The sequence below is a fragment of the Stenella coeruleoalba genome (genome assembly GCF_951394435.1).
Source record: "Stenella coeruleoalba genome assembly, chromosome: 4".
Classification (NCBI taxonomy): domain Eukaryota; kingdom Metazoa; phylum Chordata; class Mammalia; order Artiodactyla; family Delphinidae; genus Stenella; species Stenella coeruleoalba.
The window spans coordinates 85,834,857-85,851,766 of NC_137149.1; the positions used below are offsets into that span (position 1 = coordinate 85,834,857).

Sequence of the window (16,910 nt, forward strand, 5' to 3'; positions counted from 1 at the left end):
TCATACTATTAACCATGCTAACATATGATAATTAGTTAGTTTTCTGAAGCCACAAAGTGTTACAATACAAATGAAGTACTATCATTATTAATATCCAAATGAAAGACAATCTTCAAATCAAAGACAAAAAATAGTGTTTTGTATTCTAAGAGAGACAAAGTCCAGTGTGTCATATGAAAGGAAAGTGATGGTGTAAAATGTGCTTAATAGCAGAGTAGAAACCCTAACAGTCTCCTGACCTTCCTGATTGGAAGGGAAACTCTGACTAGAGAGAGTATGCTCTACACTACTTCTTGTAAAGTTCCTTTAGATAATATGTAATAATTCTTACATGCTGGACCCAAAATGATGTTAGATATTTAGGAAATATTCAATATGATCAGTACTGAAAATTGTTAATCATTATGTTCCTAAGGCCTCAAGCAGCATCTCAATTTGTTGAGCTGAAAGCAATGAATGAAGTAAAACACTAAGTCTTTAATGGTAGCAACTTCCATGTGTTTATTTGTTTATCATCTCTTTTTAGAGAATAGATTATTTTAAACCTTAATTCTAAATCATGTGGCACATTTTGGGGGTGAGTCTTTGATCTTTGACCTGATAAGCTGAGGAATGGATAAGAACCCAGGAGAGTAGGAGAGGAATCTGTTCAAATCAGTGGCTGGATTAATTCAGATGGAGTTTATCAAGGTTTCCAGCCCAACTGTTAAAAAAACAAAAAAAACCCCACTACTCTTTCTTTTTCTTCTTTGCAGTTTTACCAAACTTCCAGTAACAAAACAGGCAACATTTAGTGACCAGGAATATAAAAGTTGCCACGCATGCTAGCAGGAACCCAATCACATCCAAAGAATTGTACTGGTACCAGGTGAGGTTGTGGATGGCTGGCCGAAGGTGTTTGGCTCCTTTGTGGCGCATGATAAACTCAATCCAGAAGACTGCTCGGTCCAGGGGCTTCATAGGCTGATCATGGTGAATTCTTGATAACTTCATAGCATTCTCTTTATAGCTAAGGATTGAATAAATATGTAGATACTCACTTGAAAAATTTGTTAAGGACATGAAATACCTAAGATTTTTATATATTATCAAAGGTATATTACATAATTATTAATACATTATTTCATAAATATATCACTAAGGGCACAGAATGCACATGAAAGTTTGTTTCCTCGAGATATTTCTAGATAAGGTGGTCTATCAGCTGGAATTCATTGGATGTTTCATAGTCTTAGTAATGATTGGAGGTAGGGGAAAAAATAATTTCTAATTGGAAGTAGAATTTTAAATGTTCAGAAATAGGAATGTAGAATATGTGAGTTGAGAATATAGAATTTGATCTCATTTGCTGAGTATGGTATTGGGAACATGATAGTGACAGGAAGCAGCATTGAGGGGTAGGTCTATGAGAAAGGAACCCCTTCCCCTTCCCCCTCAACCTTCCCCAGGTTCTGTCTGGAGTGTTAGTGTTAACAAGAAGCTAGTCTTCAACAGTAGCAAGAAAGATTTCAGTCTGTGATCTTCACGGCCCTGATATTTCAATTGAAAACAAAAAGCTTAATATGACCCTATGGGCAAGAAGTAGGGCCTGAGATTGAGTAGATGCTGGAAACTTTGCTTCAAGCAACAGAGGGATGCAAGTGCAGTGATGAGAGGGAAAAATGGCAATAACTAGAACACTAACCCTTCTAATTTTAGTCAAGGAACAGAAGACCAGTCCCTGGTTTTGGTTTAAGTTTTTGAACGGCTGACTTAGAAAAAGGATTTCCTTGGATTTGTGAAGGACATGAAGAAGGGAGGTTATTCTCCCACACTGAAGTGCAGTCACCATTGATGGAGAATACAGAACATTAAATTATAGAAAATAGTGGAACAGCATGTAGAAAGTTCTGAGGAAGATAATTGTGGCTAAAAAAAAAAAATTATACAAAGTCCTGTTGCTCTTTGGTTAAAAAGAAAATACTACAGGCCTTTCTTAATACACAAGAATTTAAGGAGTAAATACCTCTGGATATATCTCAGGAAAACAAGGAAACAACAACAACAAAAGCTCCAAGACACAGAAACAAAATATTTGTCAGATAAAAAAATAATAAAATCGTTCAGGAATAGAAATACTGTAATAAAACATGAATTACATCAAGTCCATATAAACACCAAACTAATGCTAAACAATGTTGGAAATGTGGTCATGGACAAGATGTGTATGTTGTAAGCTTTGATAATGTTGTAATGATAATGCAGCTGACAGAAATTAACATGTGATGTTTAAGAGACATGGACTGGAAGTTGAGAATTGACTTCAAGTAAAAGTCATTCTATACTGACCAAAATTGGAAACATTTACAAAATAATTATTCTAATCTCTACTGTCAAAATTTTTTCATAGATTTATATGAAATTTTTAGTAAGAATTTATCTGATATTAAAGAAATATTTATCCAAAGTCTGGCAATACTTTTAATTTTAATGTTTTTTCCTCACAAAGTATATTTATTTGATTTTTATGAGAAAGAATAACATAATAAATATAATCATTCATCATTAGGAATTTATTTATCTATGATTAGAGCTAATCTTCATGTTGTTCAAAGTTCCCCACAATTTATTCACTGAAGTAAGTTTCAATTTACTGAAAGTTTGTAATTTTGTATAACATCTCTTCATTCCTCCAACTCCTAGCTCCTGGTAACCACCACTCTAGTATCTGTTTCTGTGTGTTTCACTTTTTATATACAAATATAAGTGCTATCATACAGTATTTTTCCTTCTCTGACGTATTTCATTTAGCATGATGCCATATTATCACAAATGGAAAGATTTCCTATTTTCTCTTTGCTGAATAATATTCCTTTATATACATATGCCACATATTCTTTATCCTTTCATCCACTGACAGAAACTTAGGTTGTTTTTATATTTGGCTATTGTGAACAAGGCTGCAATGAACATGGGAGTGAAGATATCTCTTCCATATTCTGTTTTTATTCCCTTTAGATACATACCCAGAAGTAGGATTACTGGAGAGTGTAGTAGTTCTATTTTTAATCTTTTGAGGAGCCTCCATACTTCTTTTTTATAGTCACTGCACCATTTGCATTCCCACCAAGAGTGCACTAGAGTTCCCCATTCTTCATATCCTTACCAACACTTGTTATAACTTGTCTTATTTTTTTTTAATAGATCTTTACTGGAGTATAATTGCTTCACAATCTATGTTACTTTCTTTTGTACAACAAAGTGAATCAGCCAAATGCATACAAATATCCCCATATCCCCTCCCTCTTGAGCCTCCCTCCCACCCTCCCTATCCCACCCCTCTAGGTCATCGCAAAGCACCAAGCTGATCTCCCTGTGCTATGCTGCTGTTTCCTACTAGCTAATTATTTTACATTTCGTAGTGTATATATGTCGCTGCTACTCTAACTTCACCCCAGCTTCCCCCTCCCCCGCTGTGTCCTCAAGTTCATTCTCTATGTCTACATCTTTATTCCTGCCCTGCCACTAGGTTCATCAGTACCATTTTTTTTAATTCCATATATATGCGTTAGCATACAGTATTTGTTTTTCTCTTTCTGACTTATTTCACTCTGTGTGACAGATTCTAGGTCCATCCACCTCACTACATATAACTCAATTTTTTTTAAGGCTGAGTAATATTCCATTGTATATATGTGCCACATCTTCTTTATCCATTCATCTGTCAATGGGCATTTAGGTTGCTTCCATGTCCTGGCTATTGTAAATAGTGCTGCAATGAATATTGTGGTACATATCTCTTTTTGAATTATGGTTTTCTCAGGGTATATGCCCAGGAGTGGCATTGCTGGGTCATATAGTAGTTCTATTTTTAGTTTTTAAAGGCATCTCCATACTATTCTCCATAGTGGTTGTATCAATTTACATTCCCATCAACAGTGCAAGAGGGTTCCCTTTTCACCACACCCTTTCCAGCGTTCATTGTTTCTAGATTTTCTGATAATGGCCATTATGACCAGTGTGAGGTGATACTTCATTGTAGTTTTGATTTTATCTCTAATAATTAGTGATGTCGAGCATCTTTTCAAGTGTTTGTTGGCAATCTGTATGTCTTCTTTGGTGAAATGTCTATTTAGGTCTTCTGCCCATTTTTTAATTGGATTCTTTTTTGGGTTTTTTTTTGATATTGAGCTCCATGATGAGCTGTTTGTACATTTTGGAGATTAATCCTTTGTCCATTGCTTCATTTGCAAATATTTTCTCACATTCTGAAGGTTGTCCTTACGATCATACACCATGATCAAGTGGGATTTATCCCAGGGATGCAAGGATTCTTCAGTATATGCAAATCAATCAATGTGATACACCATATTAACAAATTAAGGAATAAAAACCATATGATCATCTCCATAGATGCAGAAAAAGCTTTTGTTCAATACCCATTTATGATAAAAACTCTCCAGAAAATGGGCATAGAGGGAACCTACTCAACACAATAAAGGCCATGTATGACAAACCCACAGCAAACATCACACTCAATGGTGAAAAACTGAAAGCGTTTCCTCTAAGATCAGGAACAAGACAAGGATGTCCACTCTTGCCACTCTTATTCAGCATAGTTTTGGAGGTCCTAGCCACAGAAATCAGAGAAGAAAAAGACATAAGAGGAATACAAATTGGAAAAGAAGAAGTAAAACTGTCACTGTTTGCATATGACATGATACTATATATAGAAAATCCTGTAGATGCCACCAGAAAACTACTAGAATTAATCAATGAATTTGGTAAGGTTGCAGGATACAAAATTAATGCACAGAAACCTCTGGCATTCCTATATTCTAACAACGAAAAATCAGAAAGAGAAATTAAGGAAACAATCCCATTTACCATTGCAACAAAAAGAATAAAATACCTAGGAATAAACCTACCTAAGGAGGTGAAAGACTTGTACTCAGAAAACTATAAAACTCTGATGAAAGAAATCAAAGATGACATAAACAGATGGAGAAATATACCATGTTCTTGGATTGGAAGAATCAATATTGTGAAAATGACTATACTACCCAAAGCAATCTACAGATTCAATGCAATCCTTATCAAACTAATGGCATTCTTCACAGAATTAGAACAAAAATTTTTACAATTTGTATGGAAACACAAAAGACCCCAAATAGCCAAAGCAATTTTCAGAAAGAAAAACGGAGCTGGAGGAATCAGGCTTCCAGACTTCCAACTATACTACAAAGCTACAGTAATCAAGACAGTATGGTACTGGCACAAAAACAGAAATATAGGTCAATGGTACAGGATAGAAAGCCCAGAGATAGACCCATGCACATATGGTCACCTAATTTATGACAAAGGAGGCAAGAACATACAATGGAGAAAAGACAGTCTCTTCAATAAGTGGTGCTGGGAAAACTGGACAGCTACATGTCAAAGAATGAAATTAGAACACTACCTAACACCATACACAAAAATAAACTTCAAGTGGATTAAAGACCAGACACTCAAATGTAAGACCAGACACTATAAAAGTCTTAGAGGAAAACGTAGGAACTCCTTGACATAAACTGCAGCAAGATCTTTTTTGACCCACCTCCTAGAGTAATGAAAATAAAAACAAAAATAAACAAATGGGACCTAATGAAACTTAAAAGCTTTTGCACAGCAAAGGAAACAATAAACAAGATGAAAAGACAATATACCTTGTCTTTTGATGGTGGCCATTCTACCAGGTGTGAGGTGATACCTTATTAAGGTTTGGATTTGCATTTCCTGATGCTTAGTGACATCAAACTGCTTTTCATGTACGTGTTAGCCATTTGTGTGTCTTCTTTGGACAAGTATCTATTCAGTAACTCTGCTTTATAAGAGTTCTTTATATGTTTTGTATATTAACCTCTTATCAGATATGTACTTTGCAAGTATTTTCTTCCATTTTGCCAGTTGCCTTTCATTTTGTGGATCATTTATTTTGCTGTGCAGAAGCTTTTAAGTTTGATGTAGTCCCACTTGTTGATTTTTGCATTTGTTCCTTGTGTTGTTGGTGTCATACCTAAAATATTGTTGGCAAAACCCTTGTCAAGGAATTTTTCCCCTTTGTTTTCTTCTGGGAGTTTCATGGTTTCAGGTTATGTTTTACTATTTAATCCATTTCTAGTCAATGATTCTAAGTGATGGAACATAGAGTTCCAAATTTCATTCTCCTGCGTATGATTATCAATTTACCCCAGTACCATTTAATGAAGAGACAACCATTTTCCTATTGATTATTCTTGGCTCTTTTTTCAAATATTATTCAACTTTGTATATGAAGGTTTGTTTCAGTGCTCTCAATCCTGTCCTTTGGTCTATGTGTCTATTTTTATGCCAATACCATACTTTTAAATTTACTATAGTTTTGCAGTATAGTTTGAAGTAGGAAGTGGGATGCCTTCAGCTTCATTCTTCTTTCTCAGGACTTCTTTGGTTATTTGAGATATTTTGTGGCTTCATACAAATTTAGGATTGGTTTTTCTACTTCTGTGCCCCAAAAGGCTTTAGAAGCTGGTCACTCAGTTCACTCTTCCCTTCCTGGTGAGGAACTCTTTCTAGCTGGGAATTTCTCTGTTGGTGCTGAGCAATGCTGGCCTGGGGATGGGATGATGCAGGCATAAATAAGCTGTCTTCACTGTTCTTATGTGATTATTCTCAGAGTTTTTTTGTTCCACATTGTTGCTAAAATTTCTTAAGTGAACTTTAGAGCTCTCCCAGAGATATTTTTATTCATGGATAGTGTCTAATTGTTGATCTTTTTCAGGGGACAGGGAGGCTGGGGTCTTCTATGGCTCCACTTGGAGCTCTCAATTTTACTTCATTGACTTTCTCTTGAAATATTTTTAATTAAAAAGTAACATGATCCCATTTTTATAGGATTATTTTTCTTTTCTATTTATTAATTAGCACAAGGAAATAGCTGAGGTAATATTTCTACTGGTAATTGGTTATAGCTACATGAGGAGAGTTAAGTGGGTTTTCATTTTTATCTCCTTATGTTTTTGTCATATTGCCTGAATTCTTTATAATGGTAATATCTGCAATTTTTAAGAAATAAACAACAAACACTATTAATAAAAATAATAATATTTAGTAATAGCTTAGTTTATTTAAATAAATTTAGTATTACTTTGAGATTGTACGTTGTTGCCCAGTAATCTATTGCCCAGGTGAATCTAAATGCATTCATAAAATTTGAAAGGTATAAGCCAATCATATTTAATGTTAGCCAGCCCCTGGTGATTATGTAAAAGTAATCAATTTAGTAGAATAAAACAATTTACTCCTTTTAAAATACTGATGCTTCTCAGAAAAGAATATATTCTATACTCACGAAGGGTTGTTAATAACTGCTTTCAAAGTGTTAAGCAGATCGGAACTTGTCATTCTTTGCAAGTCTACTTCAACAGCTGCCCCTTTGGCTTTTATACGAGCAATATTATCATGCTGATCACCAAACAGAGGAATTCCCACCATAGGGATCCCATGGTAAATAGCTTCATAGATCCCATTGGTTCCACAGTGAGTAATAAAAGCTCTGGTTTTGGGATGACCTAAAAAGAAAAAAATATATATCATTATTCTATGTTGTAAGAGTTTCAGAAACAGAAAATCATGACACTTGTATAAATAATTCAATTATGGAGCATCTTCTATATAATTCTGTGCCATGAGGCCATATGTAAATGCCTATAAACTCTAAAGAAAGCAGCAATTGATTATTCCATGCTAAGCAGCAACTAGTGATTCCAGCAATTAAGTGATCCCATAAGCCTCTGAAAGGTTTGCACAGAGTTAAATGATGAAAAATACTTGCCTTTGGACAAGTTTTTGGGGTGAGAATTCTTTAGTAAACAGGACTGAGGGATTTAAGAAAAAAATGCTTCTGTGGTTGGGGAAGGGGGGTAATATATGCAGGGTTTCAATGTGAGAATGGCTAGAAAGATAGATGAGGGCAAGATCATGAGGTTTCTGTTTAGGAAAATGGAATTTGCCCTTTATTTTGAGTAATATGGAACCATTTATAACATTATAGTTGGTGAAATGGTTTATCAGATTTTTTTTCAAATAGTTATAGTGAGAAAAAGAGAAGAGAGGTGGGAGAAAATGGATACAGAGTCAGGATGATGCTGAAATATTGTATACAAAAGTTAATGAGAGCCTGATCTAAAGGTACTTTCCTTGACTCTGATTCTGAGGAGGGAGAGATTGTATCATAAATGCGAGAATTATAAATTCCATATTTATGTTAGAACTTAACAAAGATTCTATCCTTGACCAAAGTCTAGTCAAACTCCTCTGAACTCTCTTCTCAACTAGGCCCTGATTTGGGGGTTTATTTGTTTATCTCTGCATTGCCCAATTTTAGCAAGCATCCTACTAAGTCAGTTTAGCGAGACTCTTCCAACTTGATATCTGATCACCCTATGTAGCTGTTGCTTCATACTTCACCATCCCCCAAGTGATGTTTGCCTTCAGCAAGAATCTGATTCAGGCAGTTTTGCCAGGGTACCCACTTGGCCCTGAGGTTTCCTTAGTAATCTGCCATCCAGTGACACCCCCTACTCTGAACTTTGCCTACAAATTTCCCACTTTTCCTTTTTGCACTCAGAGTTGAGCCCAATCTCTCTGACTTACTGTAGAAGTCTATTGCAGTAGTAGCTATATGTATCATGATGGTTTTGAATAATGTGTGCCTTACAGTCTTTATCAAGTGCCATTTATAATTTTTTCTTTAACAAGCTCCACAAGAAATGTGAAGAAGACATCAAGGGTTTTTTGTTGTTGTTGTTTATTCCTTATTTTGAATAGAAATTTGTTGGATTTATTTGTTACTGAGTAATCATTCAGATTATCCCTCATTCACTTCCATTTAATTTTGCTTCTCTTTGGTCTTACCAAGAAGATCATTCTGTGGAATCCACTCATATAGTCGGGTATTGGCTCCTAAAGTTTCTGGTTTCTTTCCTGTGTATCTCCATAGGACCTGTTAAGATAAATGCCTTTACTCTAGAAAATTTTTAGAATCACATCCTATCAGAAGGAAGCAACTGACTGAGAATTAATCTGGTTCGGTGCCTCCAGGTAATACACAAGCAAACTGAGACCTGAAGTGATTAAGTAATGAATGTTTTTAAACCATTGATGCTATAACCATGTTTACAAATGCTTGCAATAATCCTAATCGATAGGCTATCATCATCAGGTTAATTCTTACTTAGGAGATGAAGAAAAAAGATAACCTGTACCTGAAACAATTACATAGTGGTGTTACTAAGCCATTCTGGTAAAGAGGATTTTTGAAACAGTTTTCAGAGGCAAAGGGGAGAGATGTTATTTACCTCACTAAGAAACTGTTAGTGCTTTGACCTTTGTTATATATATATATGTATGTGTGTGTGTGTATATATATATATATATATATATACACACACACACACACATTAATATAGAATCAAGCATTGCCTTTTTTAATTATAGTAAAATATACATAATGATATTTATCATTTTAAAGTATTGTAAGTATAGAATTTGGTGGCATTAAATACATCTATAATGTTTGTAACCATAAGCACTATCTATACCCCAGATATTTTCACCTTCCCTAACATAGACTCTGTACCATTAAGCAATAACTAACTCCCTATTTCCTCCACTCCCTAGCCCCTGGTAAAGTACATTCTACTTCATGTCTCTTTGAATTTGACTACTCTAGACTTGTGATATAAGTGGAATCATACAGTATTTGCCCTTTTCCCACTTAACATTATTTCACTTAGCATTGTTTTCAAGGTCATGCATGTTGTACCATGCCAGAATTTCCTTTCTTTTTAAGGCTGAATAATATTCTGTTTTGTGTGTATATCACATTTTCTTTATCCACTCATTTACTATTGTGAATAATGTTGCTGTGAACATTGGTGTGCAAGTATTTGTTTGAGCTCCTGATTTCAATTCTTTTGGCTATATAGCCAGGATTAGAATTATTGGGTTATATGATAGCTCCGTGTTTAATTTTCTGAGGAACGACAAAAATGTTTTCCAGAGAAGATGCATGATTTTGCTCTCTTACTAGCAATGCAGGAGGTCTCATTTCTCCATTAACACTTGTTTTTTTTTTTTTAATAATAGCTGTCCTATGTGAAGTGGTATCTCTTTGTTCTTTGATTTGCATTTCCCTAATGATTAACGATGTTGAGCATCTTTTCATATACTTTTTGACCACTTGTATACCTTCTTTGGAAAAATGTCTATTCAAGTACTTTCCCCTTTTTCAATTGGGTTTTTGTTGCTGTTGTTGAGCTGTAGGAGTTCTTTATGTATTGTGCATGTTAGTTCCTTGTCAGCGATATGATTTGCAAAGATTTTCTCCCAATCTGTACATTGTATTTTACTTTCTTGATAGTATCTTTTGATGCACAAAAGTTCTGCATTTGATGTAGTCCAATTTATTTATTTATTTTTTTACTTTTTTTACTTATACTTTGGTGTTATATCTATGAAATCCTGACATAATCCAATGTGATAAAGTTTTCCCTGAGAATTTTCTTGGGAAAGTGTTACAGTTTTACTGCTAAAGTTTGTCTCTGATCCATTTTCAGTTAACTTTTGCATATGGTGTAGGGTAAGGATCCAACTTCAATCTTTTGCATGTGGATATCAAGATTTTATCAGCATTATTTGTTGAGAAGAGACTGTCCTTTCCCCCAATTGAATGGTCTTGCACTCTTGTTGAAAATCAATTGACCATATATATGAGGATTAATTTCTGCATTTTCTTCTGTTCCATTGGGTTATATGCCTGTCCTTCTTCCAGTACAACAGTGTTAATTTACTGTAGGTATTATAGCATATTTCTAATTTCAATGTTTATAAATGTGACTCCTTTAACTTTGTTGTTTTTCAAGATTTTTTTGTCTGATTGTAGTTCTTATAGTTCCATATGAGGTTGAGGATTGGATTACTCATTTCTATAAAAAAGGCTGTTAGAGTTTTGATAGGCATTGCATTAATCTGTAGATTGCTTTGGATAGTAATGACTTCTTAACCATGTTAAGCTTTCCTATCTATGAACATGGGATGACTTTCCAAGTATTTAGGTATTCTTTAATTTCTTGCAGCAATAATGTTTTGTGGTTTTCAGCAGCAAATATTTTACTTCCTTAATTAGGTTCATTCTTAAGTATTTGTTTTGTTGTTTTCGTAAATGGAGTTTAAAAAATTTCATGTTCAGTGTGTTCACTGACATTTATATAAACAAAACTGATTTTTGTATGTTAATCTTGTATTCTGCACTTTTGTTAAGTTTGGTAATTAGTTCTAGTAGCTTTTTCTGAATTCTTGAGATTTTCTATGCATAAGATCATGTCATCTGCAAATACACATTGTTTTACCTCTCTCTTTCCAATTTGGATGCCTTTCATTTCTTTTTCCTGTATAATTCCCATGCTAAAACTTCTAGTATAAGGTTATATAACAGCAGTGAAACAATACATCCTTGTATTGTTCCTGATCTTAGTTTCCACCATTGAGTATGATATTAGCTGTGGGTTTTTCAGAAATACCCTGTATCATTTTGAGGGCTTTTCCCTCTATTCCTAGTTTCTTGAGAGTTTTTATCAGCAGAGAATGTTGGATTTTCTCAACTTCCTTTTCTGTGTAAGTTGAAATGGTCATTTGATAGTGTTTTTATTTCCCCTTCATTATAATCATGTAATGTATTACATTGATTGATTTACTTTTGGTAATTCAATGAATGTAATATTTATTTACTTTGCATAAATAGCATAAATACTATTTTACTACGGTGAATACTGTTTTCAACATTCTAGCAGATCTGATCTGCAAATATTTTCTTGAGTATTTTAATATCTATATTTAGAGATGATCATGGTCCTTAATTTTATTCTTGTGTGAGGTCTTTATCTGGCTTTTGTAACAGGGAACATCTGGCCTCATAGAGTAATTTATTGTTTCCTTCTTTCCACATTTTTTGAATATTTGAAAAGGATTACCTTAATTATTCAATTCCTTAAACATTTGATAGAATTTACCATTGATGTTATCTGACCCTGATTTTTCCTTTTTGGCAGGTCTTTGATTACTAATTCAGTCTCTTAATTTGATATAGGTCTGTTGAAGTAATCTGTTTCTTTTTTAGTCAGTGTAAGTAAATAGAGTTTTTCAAAGCATTTATCCACTTCTTCTAGATTGTCTAATTTTTGTTGTGCAACTGTTCATAATATCCTCTTTTATCTTCCAGTTTTATGAGATATAATTGACATACAGCACTGTGTAAGTATAATGTGTACAGCATTATGATTCTACTCACATACATTATGAAATGATTCTCACAGCAGGTATAACATTAAAGAAATTTTAAAAAAAGTTTCTTGACATGAAAACTCTTAGGATTTACTCTCTTAGCAATTTTCACATATAAAGTACAGCAGTGTTACCTAAATTTATGATGTCTATTGCATCCCTAGTACTTATTTATCTTATAACTGGAAGTTTGAACCTTTTAACCACCTTCTTCCAATTGTCCCTTCCCCAATCCCCTGACTCTGATAACCACAAATCTGATCTGTTTTTCTGTGAGTTTGTTTGTTTCTTTTTTGTTTTTGAAATAAAACTGACCTACAACACTATGATAGTATCTGTTACACAACATAGTGATTTGGTATTTCTATATGTGTCAAAATGATTATCATGATAAGTCTAGTTAAAACATGTGAAGATATTACATACTTATTGTCCATGTTCCTCACACTGTACTTAGCAAAATAAATACAAATATATGTACTTGATTAAGTTGCTGATCTCTTAAGATTAAATGCATTTTAAACAACCTTGCCTTTTTACTTCCCTCACCACACTTACTGTTTTTGACATCATATTTTAAATCTTTTTGTTTTGTGTATCCCTTAACTAGTTATTGTGAGTATACATGATTGTATAATTTTGTCTTTTAGCCTTCCTTCTAGCTTAATACATGGCTGATTTACTGACTTTGCAGTATATTTGCCTTTACCAATGAGATTTTTCCTTTTGCAATTTTTATGTTTCTAGTTGTGGGCTTTTCTTTCTCACTTAGAGAAGTCCCCTTAACTTTTCTTGTAAACCTAGTTTGGTGGTGCTGAACTCTCTTAGCTTTTGGTTGCTTGTAAAACTTTTGAACTCTCCATCAAATCTGAATGAGAGCCTTACTGGGTAGAGGGTTCTTGGTTGTAAGTTTTCCCCTTTCATTATTTAAAATATATCCTGCCACTCCCTTCAGGTCTGCAGTGTTTCTGCTGACTAGTCAGCTTTTAGCCTTATGGGAGTTTCCTTGTACTTAACTTGTTCCTTTTTCCTTGGGCTTTTAAAATTCTCTCTTTATGTTTTATTTTTGCTGTTTCATTACAACATGTCTTGGTGTGGTCTTCTTTGGGTTCATTCTATTTGGGATTGTCTCTGCTTGGATGACCATTTCCTTTCCCAAGTTAGGGAAGTTTTCAGCTATTATGGCTTCATTACTTTTTTTTTTTTTGAAGAGTTCACATATTAACAGGTTTAATGTTTTAATATAACTCCCTCACCAATTCTCTTTGTATTAAAATTTCAACTTGGGGTCTACAAGCTATGGGTGACTAATTTTCCAGTTCACAGTAATGCTAAAGATTTTTTTTCTTTTAATCTTTATTGGAGTATAATTGCTTTACAATGGTGTGTTAGTTTCTGCTTTATAACAAAGTGAATTAGCTATACATATACATAGATACCCATATCTCCTCCCTCTTGCATCTCCCTCCCATCCTCCCTATCCCACCCTTCTAGGTGGTCACAAAGCACTGAGCTGATCTCCCTGTGCTATGTGGCTGCTTCCCACTAGCTAACTATTTTACATTTGGTAGTGTATATATGTCCATGCCACTCTCTCACTTCGTCCCAGCTTACCTTTCCTCCTCCCCATGTCCTCAAGTCCATTCTCTACATCTGCGTCTTTATTCCTGTCCTGCTCTTAGGTTCTTCAAAACCATTTTTTCTTTTTTTAGATTCCATATATATGTTAGCATATGGTATTTGTTTTTCTCTTTCTGACTTACTTCACTCTGTAGGACAGACTCTAGGTCCATCCACCTCACTACAAATAACTCAATTTTGTTTCTTTTTATGTATATATGTGCCACATCTTCTTTATCCATTCATCTGTCGATGGACACTTAGGTTGTTTCCATGTCCTGGCTATTGTAAACAGAGGTGCAATGAACATTGTGGTCCATGACTCTTCTTTTTTTTTGAAGTTTTGTATTTAATTTAATTTATTTTTTTATACAGCAGGTTCTCATTAGTTATCCATTTTATACATATTAGTGTATATATGTCAATCTCAATTCATCACACCACTCCCCTCCACCACTTTCTCCACTTGGTGTCCATACATTTGTTCTCTACGTCTGTGTCTCTATTGCTGCCCTGCAAACTGGTTCATCTGTACCATTTTTCTAGGTTCCACATTTATGCTTTAATATACAACATTAGTTTTTCTCTTTCTGACTCACTTCACTCTGTATGACAGTCTCTAGGTCCATCCACCTCACTACAAATAACTCAATTTCTTTACTTTTTATGGCTGAGTAATATTCCACTGTATATGTGTACAACATCTTCTTTATCCATTAATCTGTCGATGGGCATTTAGGTTGCTTCCATGACCTGACTATTGTAAATAGTGCTGCAATGAACAGTGGGGTGCATGTATCTTTTTGAATTATGGTTTCCTTTGGGTATATGCCCAGTAGTGGGATTGCTGGGTCATATGGTAATTCTATTTTTAGTTTTTTAAGGAACTTCCATACTGTTCTCCATAGTGGCTGTATCAATTTACATTCCCACCAACAGTGCAAGAGGGTTCCCTTTTCTCCACACCCTCTCCAGCATTTATTGTTTGTAGATTTTTTGATGATGGTCATTCTGACCTGTGTGAGGTGACATCTCATTGTAGTTTTGATTTGCATTTCTCTAATGATTAGTGATGTTGAGCATCTTTTCATGTGTTTGTTAGCCATCTTTATATCTTTGGAGAAATGTCTATTTAGGTCTTCTGCCCATTTTGGATTGGGTTTTTTGTTTTTTTGATATTGAGCTGCATGAGCTGCTTGTAAATTTTGGAGATTAATCCTTTGTCAGTTTCTTCAAATACAAATATTTTCTTCCAGACTGAAGGTTGTCTTTTCATCTTGTTTATGGTTTCCTTTGCTGTGCAAAAGATTTTAAGTTTCATTAGGTCCCATTTGTTTATTTTTATTTCCATTTCTCTAGGAGGTGGGTCAAAAACCATCTTGCTGTGATTTATATCATAGAGTGCTGTGCCTATGTTTTCCTCTAAGAGTTTTATAGTGTCTGGCCTTACATTTAGGTCTTTAATTCATTTTGAGTTTAATTTTGTGTATGGTGTTAGGGAGTGTTCTAATTTCATTCTTTTACATGTAGCTGTCCAGTTTTCCCAGCACCACTTATTGAAGAGGCTGTCTTTCCCCTATTGTATGTTCTTACCTCTTTTATCAAAGATAAGGTGACGAGGGGCTTCCCTGGTGGCGCAGTGGTTGAGAGTCCGCCTGCCTATGCAGGGGACACGGGTTCGTGCCCTGGTCCTGGAGGATCCCGCGTGCCGCGGAGCGGCTGGGCCCGTGAGCCATGGCCACTGGGCCTGCGCGTCCGGAGCCTGTGCTCCGCAACAGGAGAGGCCACAACAGTGAGAGGCCTGCATACTGGAAAAAAAAAAAGATAAGGTGACCATATGTGCGTGGGTTTACCTCTGGGCTTTCTATCCTGTTCCATTGATCTATATTTGTTTTTGTGCCAGTACCATACTGTCTTCATTACTGTAGCTCTGTAGTATAGTCTAAAGTCCAGGAGCCTGACTTCTCCAGCTGTGTTTCTTTCTCAAGATTGCTTTAGCTATTCAGGGTCTTTTGTGTTTCCATACAAATTGTGAAATTTTTTTGTTCTAGGTCTGTGAAAAATGCCATTGATAGCTTGATAAGGATTTCATTGAATCTATAGATTGCTTTGTCTAGTATAGTCATTTTCACAATGTTGATTCTTCCAATCCAAGAACATGGTATAGCTCTCCATCTTTTTTTTTTTTTTTTTTCTGTTCAGCTTCAGTGTTTTCCAGTACTTTATCTTTCAGCTCACTGCTCTCTTTCTCTGTATCGTCTAATCTGCTATTGATTCCTTCTAGTATATTTTTCATTTCATTTTTTGTATTATTCATCTCCATTTTATTCTTCTTTATATTTTCTAACTCTTTGTTAAAAACTTCTAACTTCTCACTTTGTTCATCTAATCTTCTCCTGAGTTCTTTGAACATCTTTACAGTCATTACATTGCACTATCAAGTAGATTGTTATATGCACTTCACTTAGTTCTTTTTTTAGGGTTTCATATTGTTGCTTCATTTGGAACATATTCCTCTGTCACCTTATTTCATCTAATTTGCTGATTTTTTTTAATGTATATCTGGTAGGTTGGTTACATTGCCTGACATTGGAGAAGTGACCTTTTGCAGGAGACATCCTATGTGTCCAAGCACTGCACTCTCTTCTAGTAATGAGAGCTACATGCTGTAGGGCAGCTCCAATTTGGGCTTCTTGGGATCTTCTGTGCTGTATGTTGAGTACTATGAGCCCTTGGCTCTTCTGAAAGTAATCCCCACTCACCTTCAAAGCCAGTGTTCTGAAGGCTTGACTTCCTGGTGCGGGAGATGTGTGCTGGGGAGCCCAATGTTTGGCTCAAACTGTTCACATCTTGGAAACAACCTCTGCTAATTTGCTCACTTGGAAATACGAATCTTTTTTTTTATAGATGACTTTTGTTTTATTTTATTTTAATTTTTATTGGGGTAT

The 16,910-nt window shown here is 34.8% G+C and overlaps 1 protein-coding gene across 1 annotated transcript in view; it reads right to left on the bottom strand.

Annotated features, from left to right (window-relative positions):
- Positions 1–729: 729 nt before the first annotated feature.
- LOC307185332 (UDP-glucuronosyltransferase 2C1-like) overlaps positions 730–16,910 on the bottom strand; it is a gene marked incomplete at its 3' end in the record, with an annotated part of 34,429 nt that continues 18,248 nt past the window's right edge. The window contains exons 4-6 of the mRNA XM_079919480.1: positions 8,917–9,004; positions 7,352–7,571; positions 730–1,009 (exon numbers count right to left, since the gene is read on the bottom strand). Coding sequence (XP_079775606.1) covers positions 730–1,009; positions 7,352–7,571; positions 8,917–9,004 — 588 coding nt within the window. The remainder of the gene's footprint in view (positions 1,010–7,351; positions 7,572–8,916; positions 9,005–16,910) is intronic.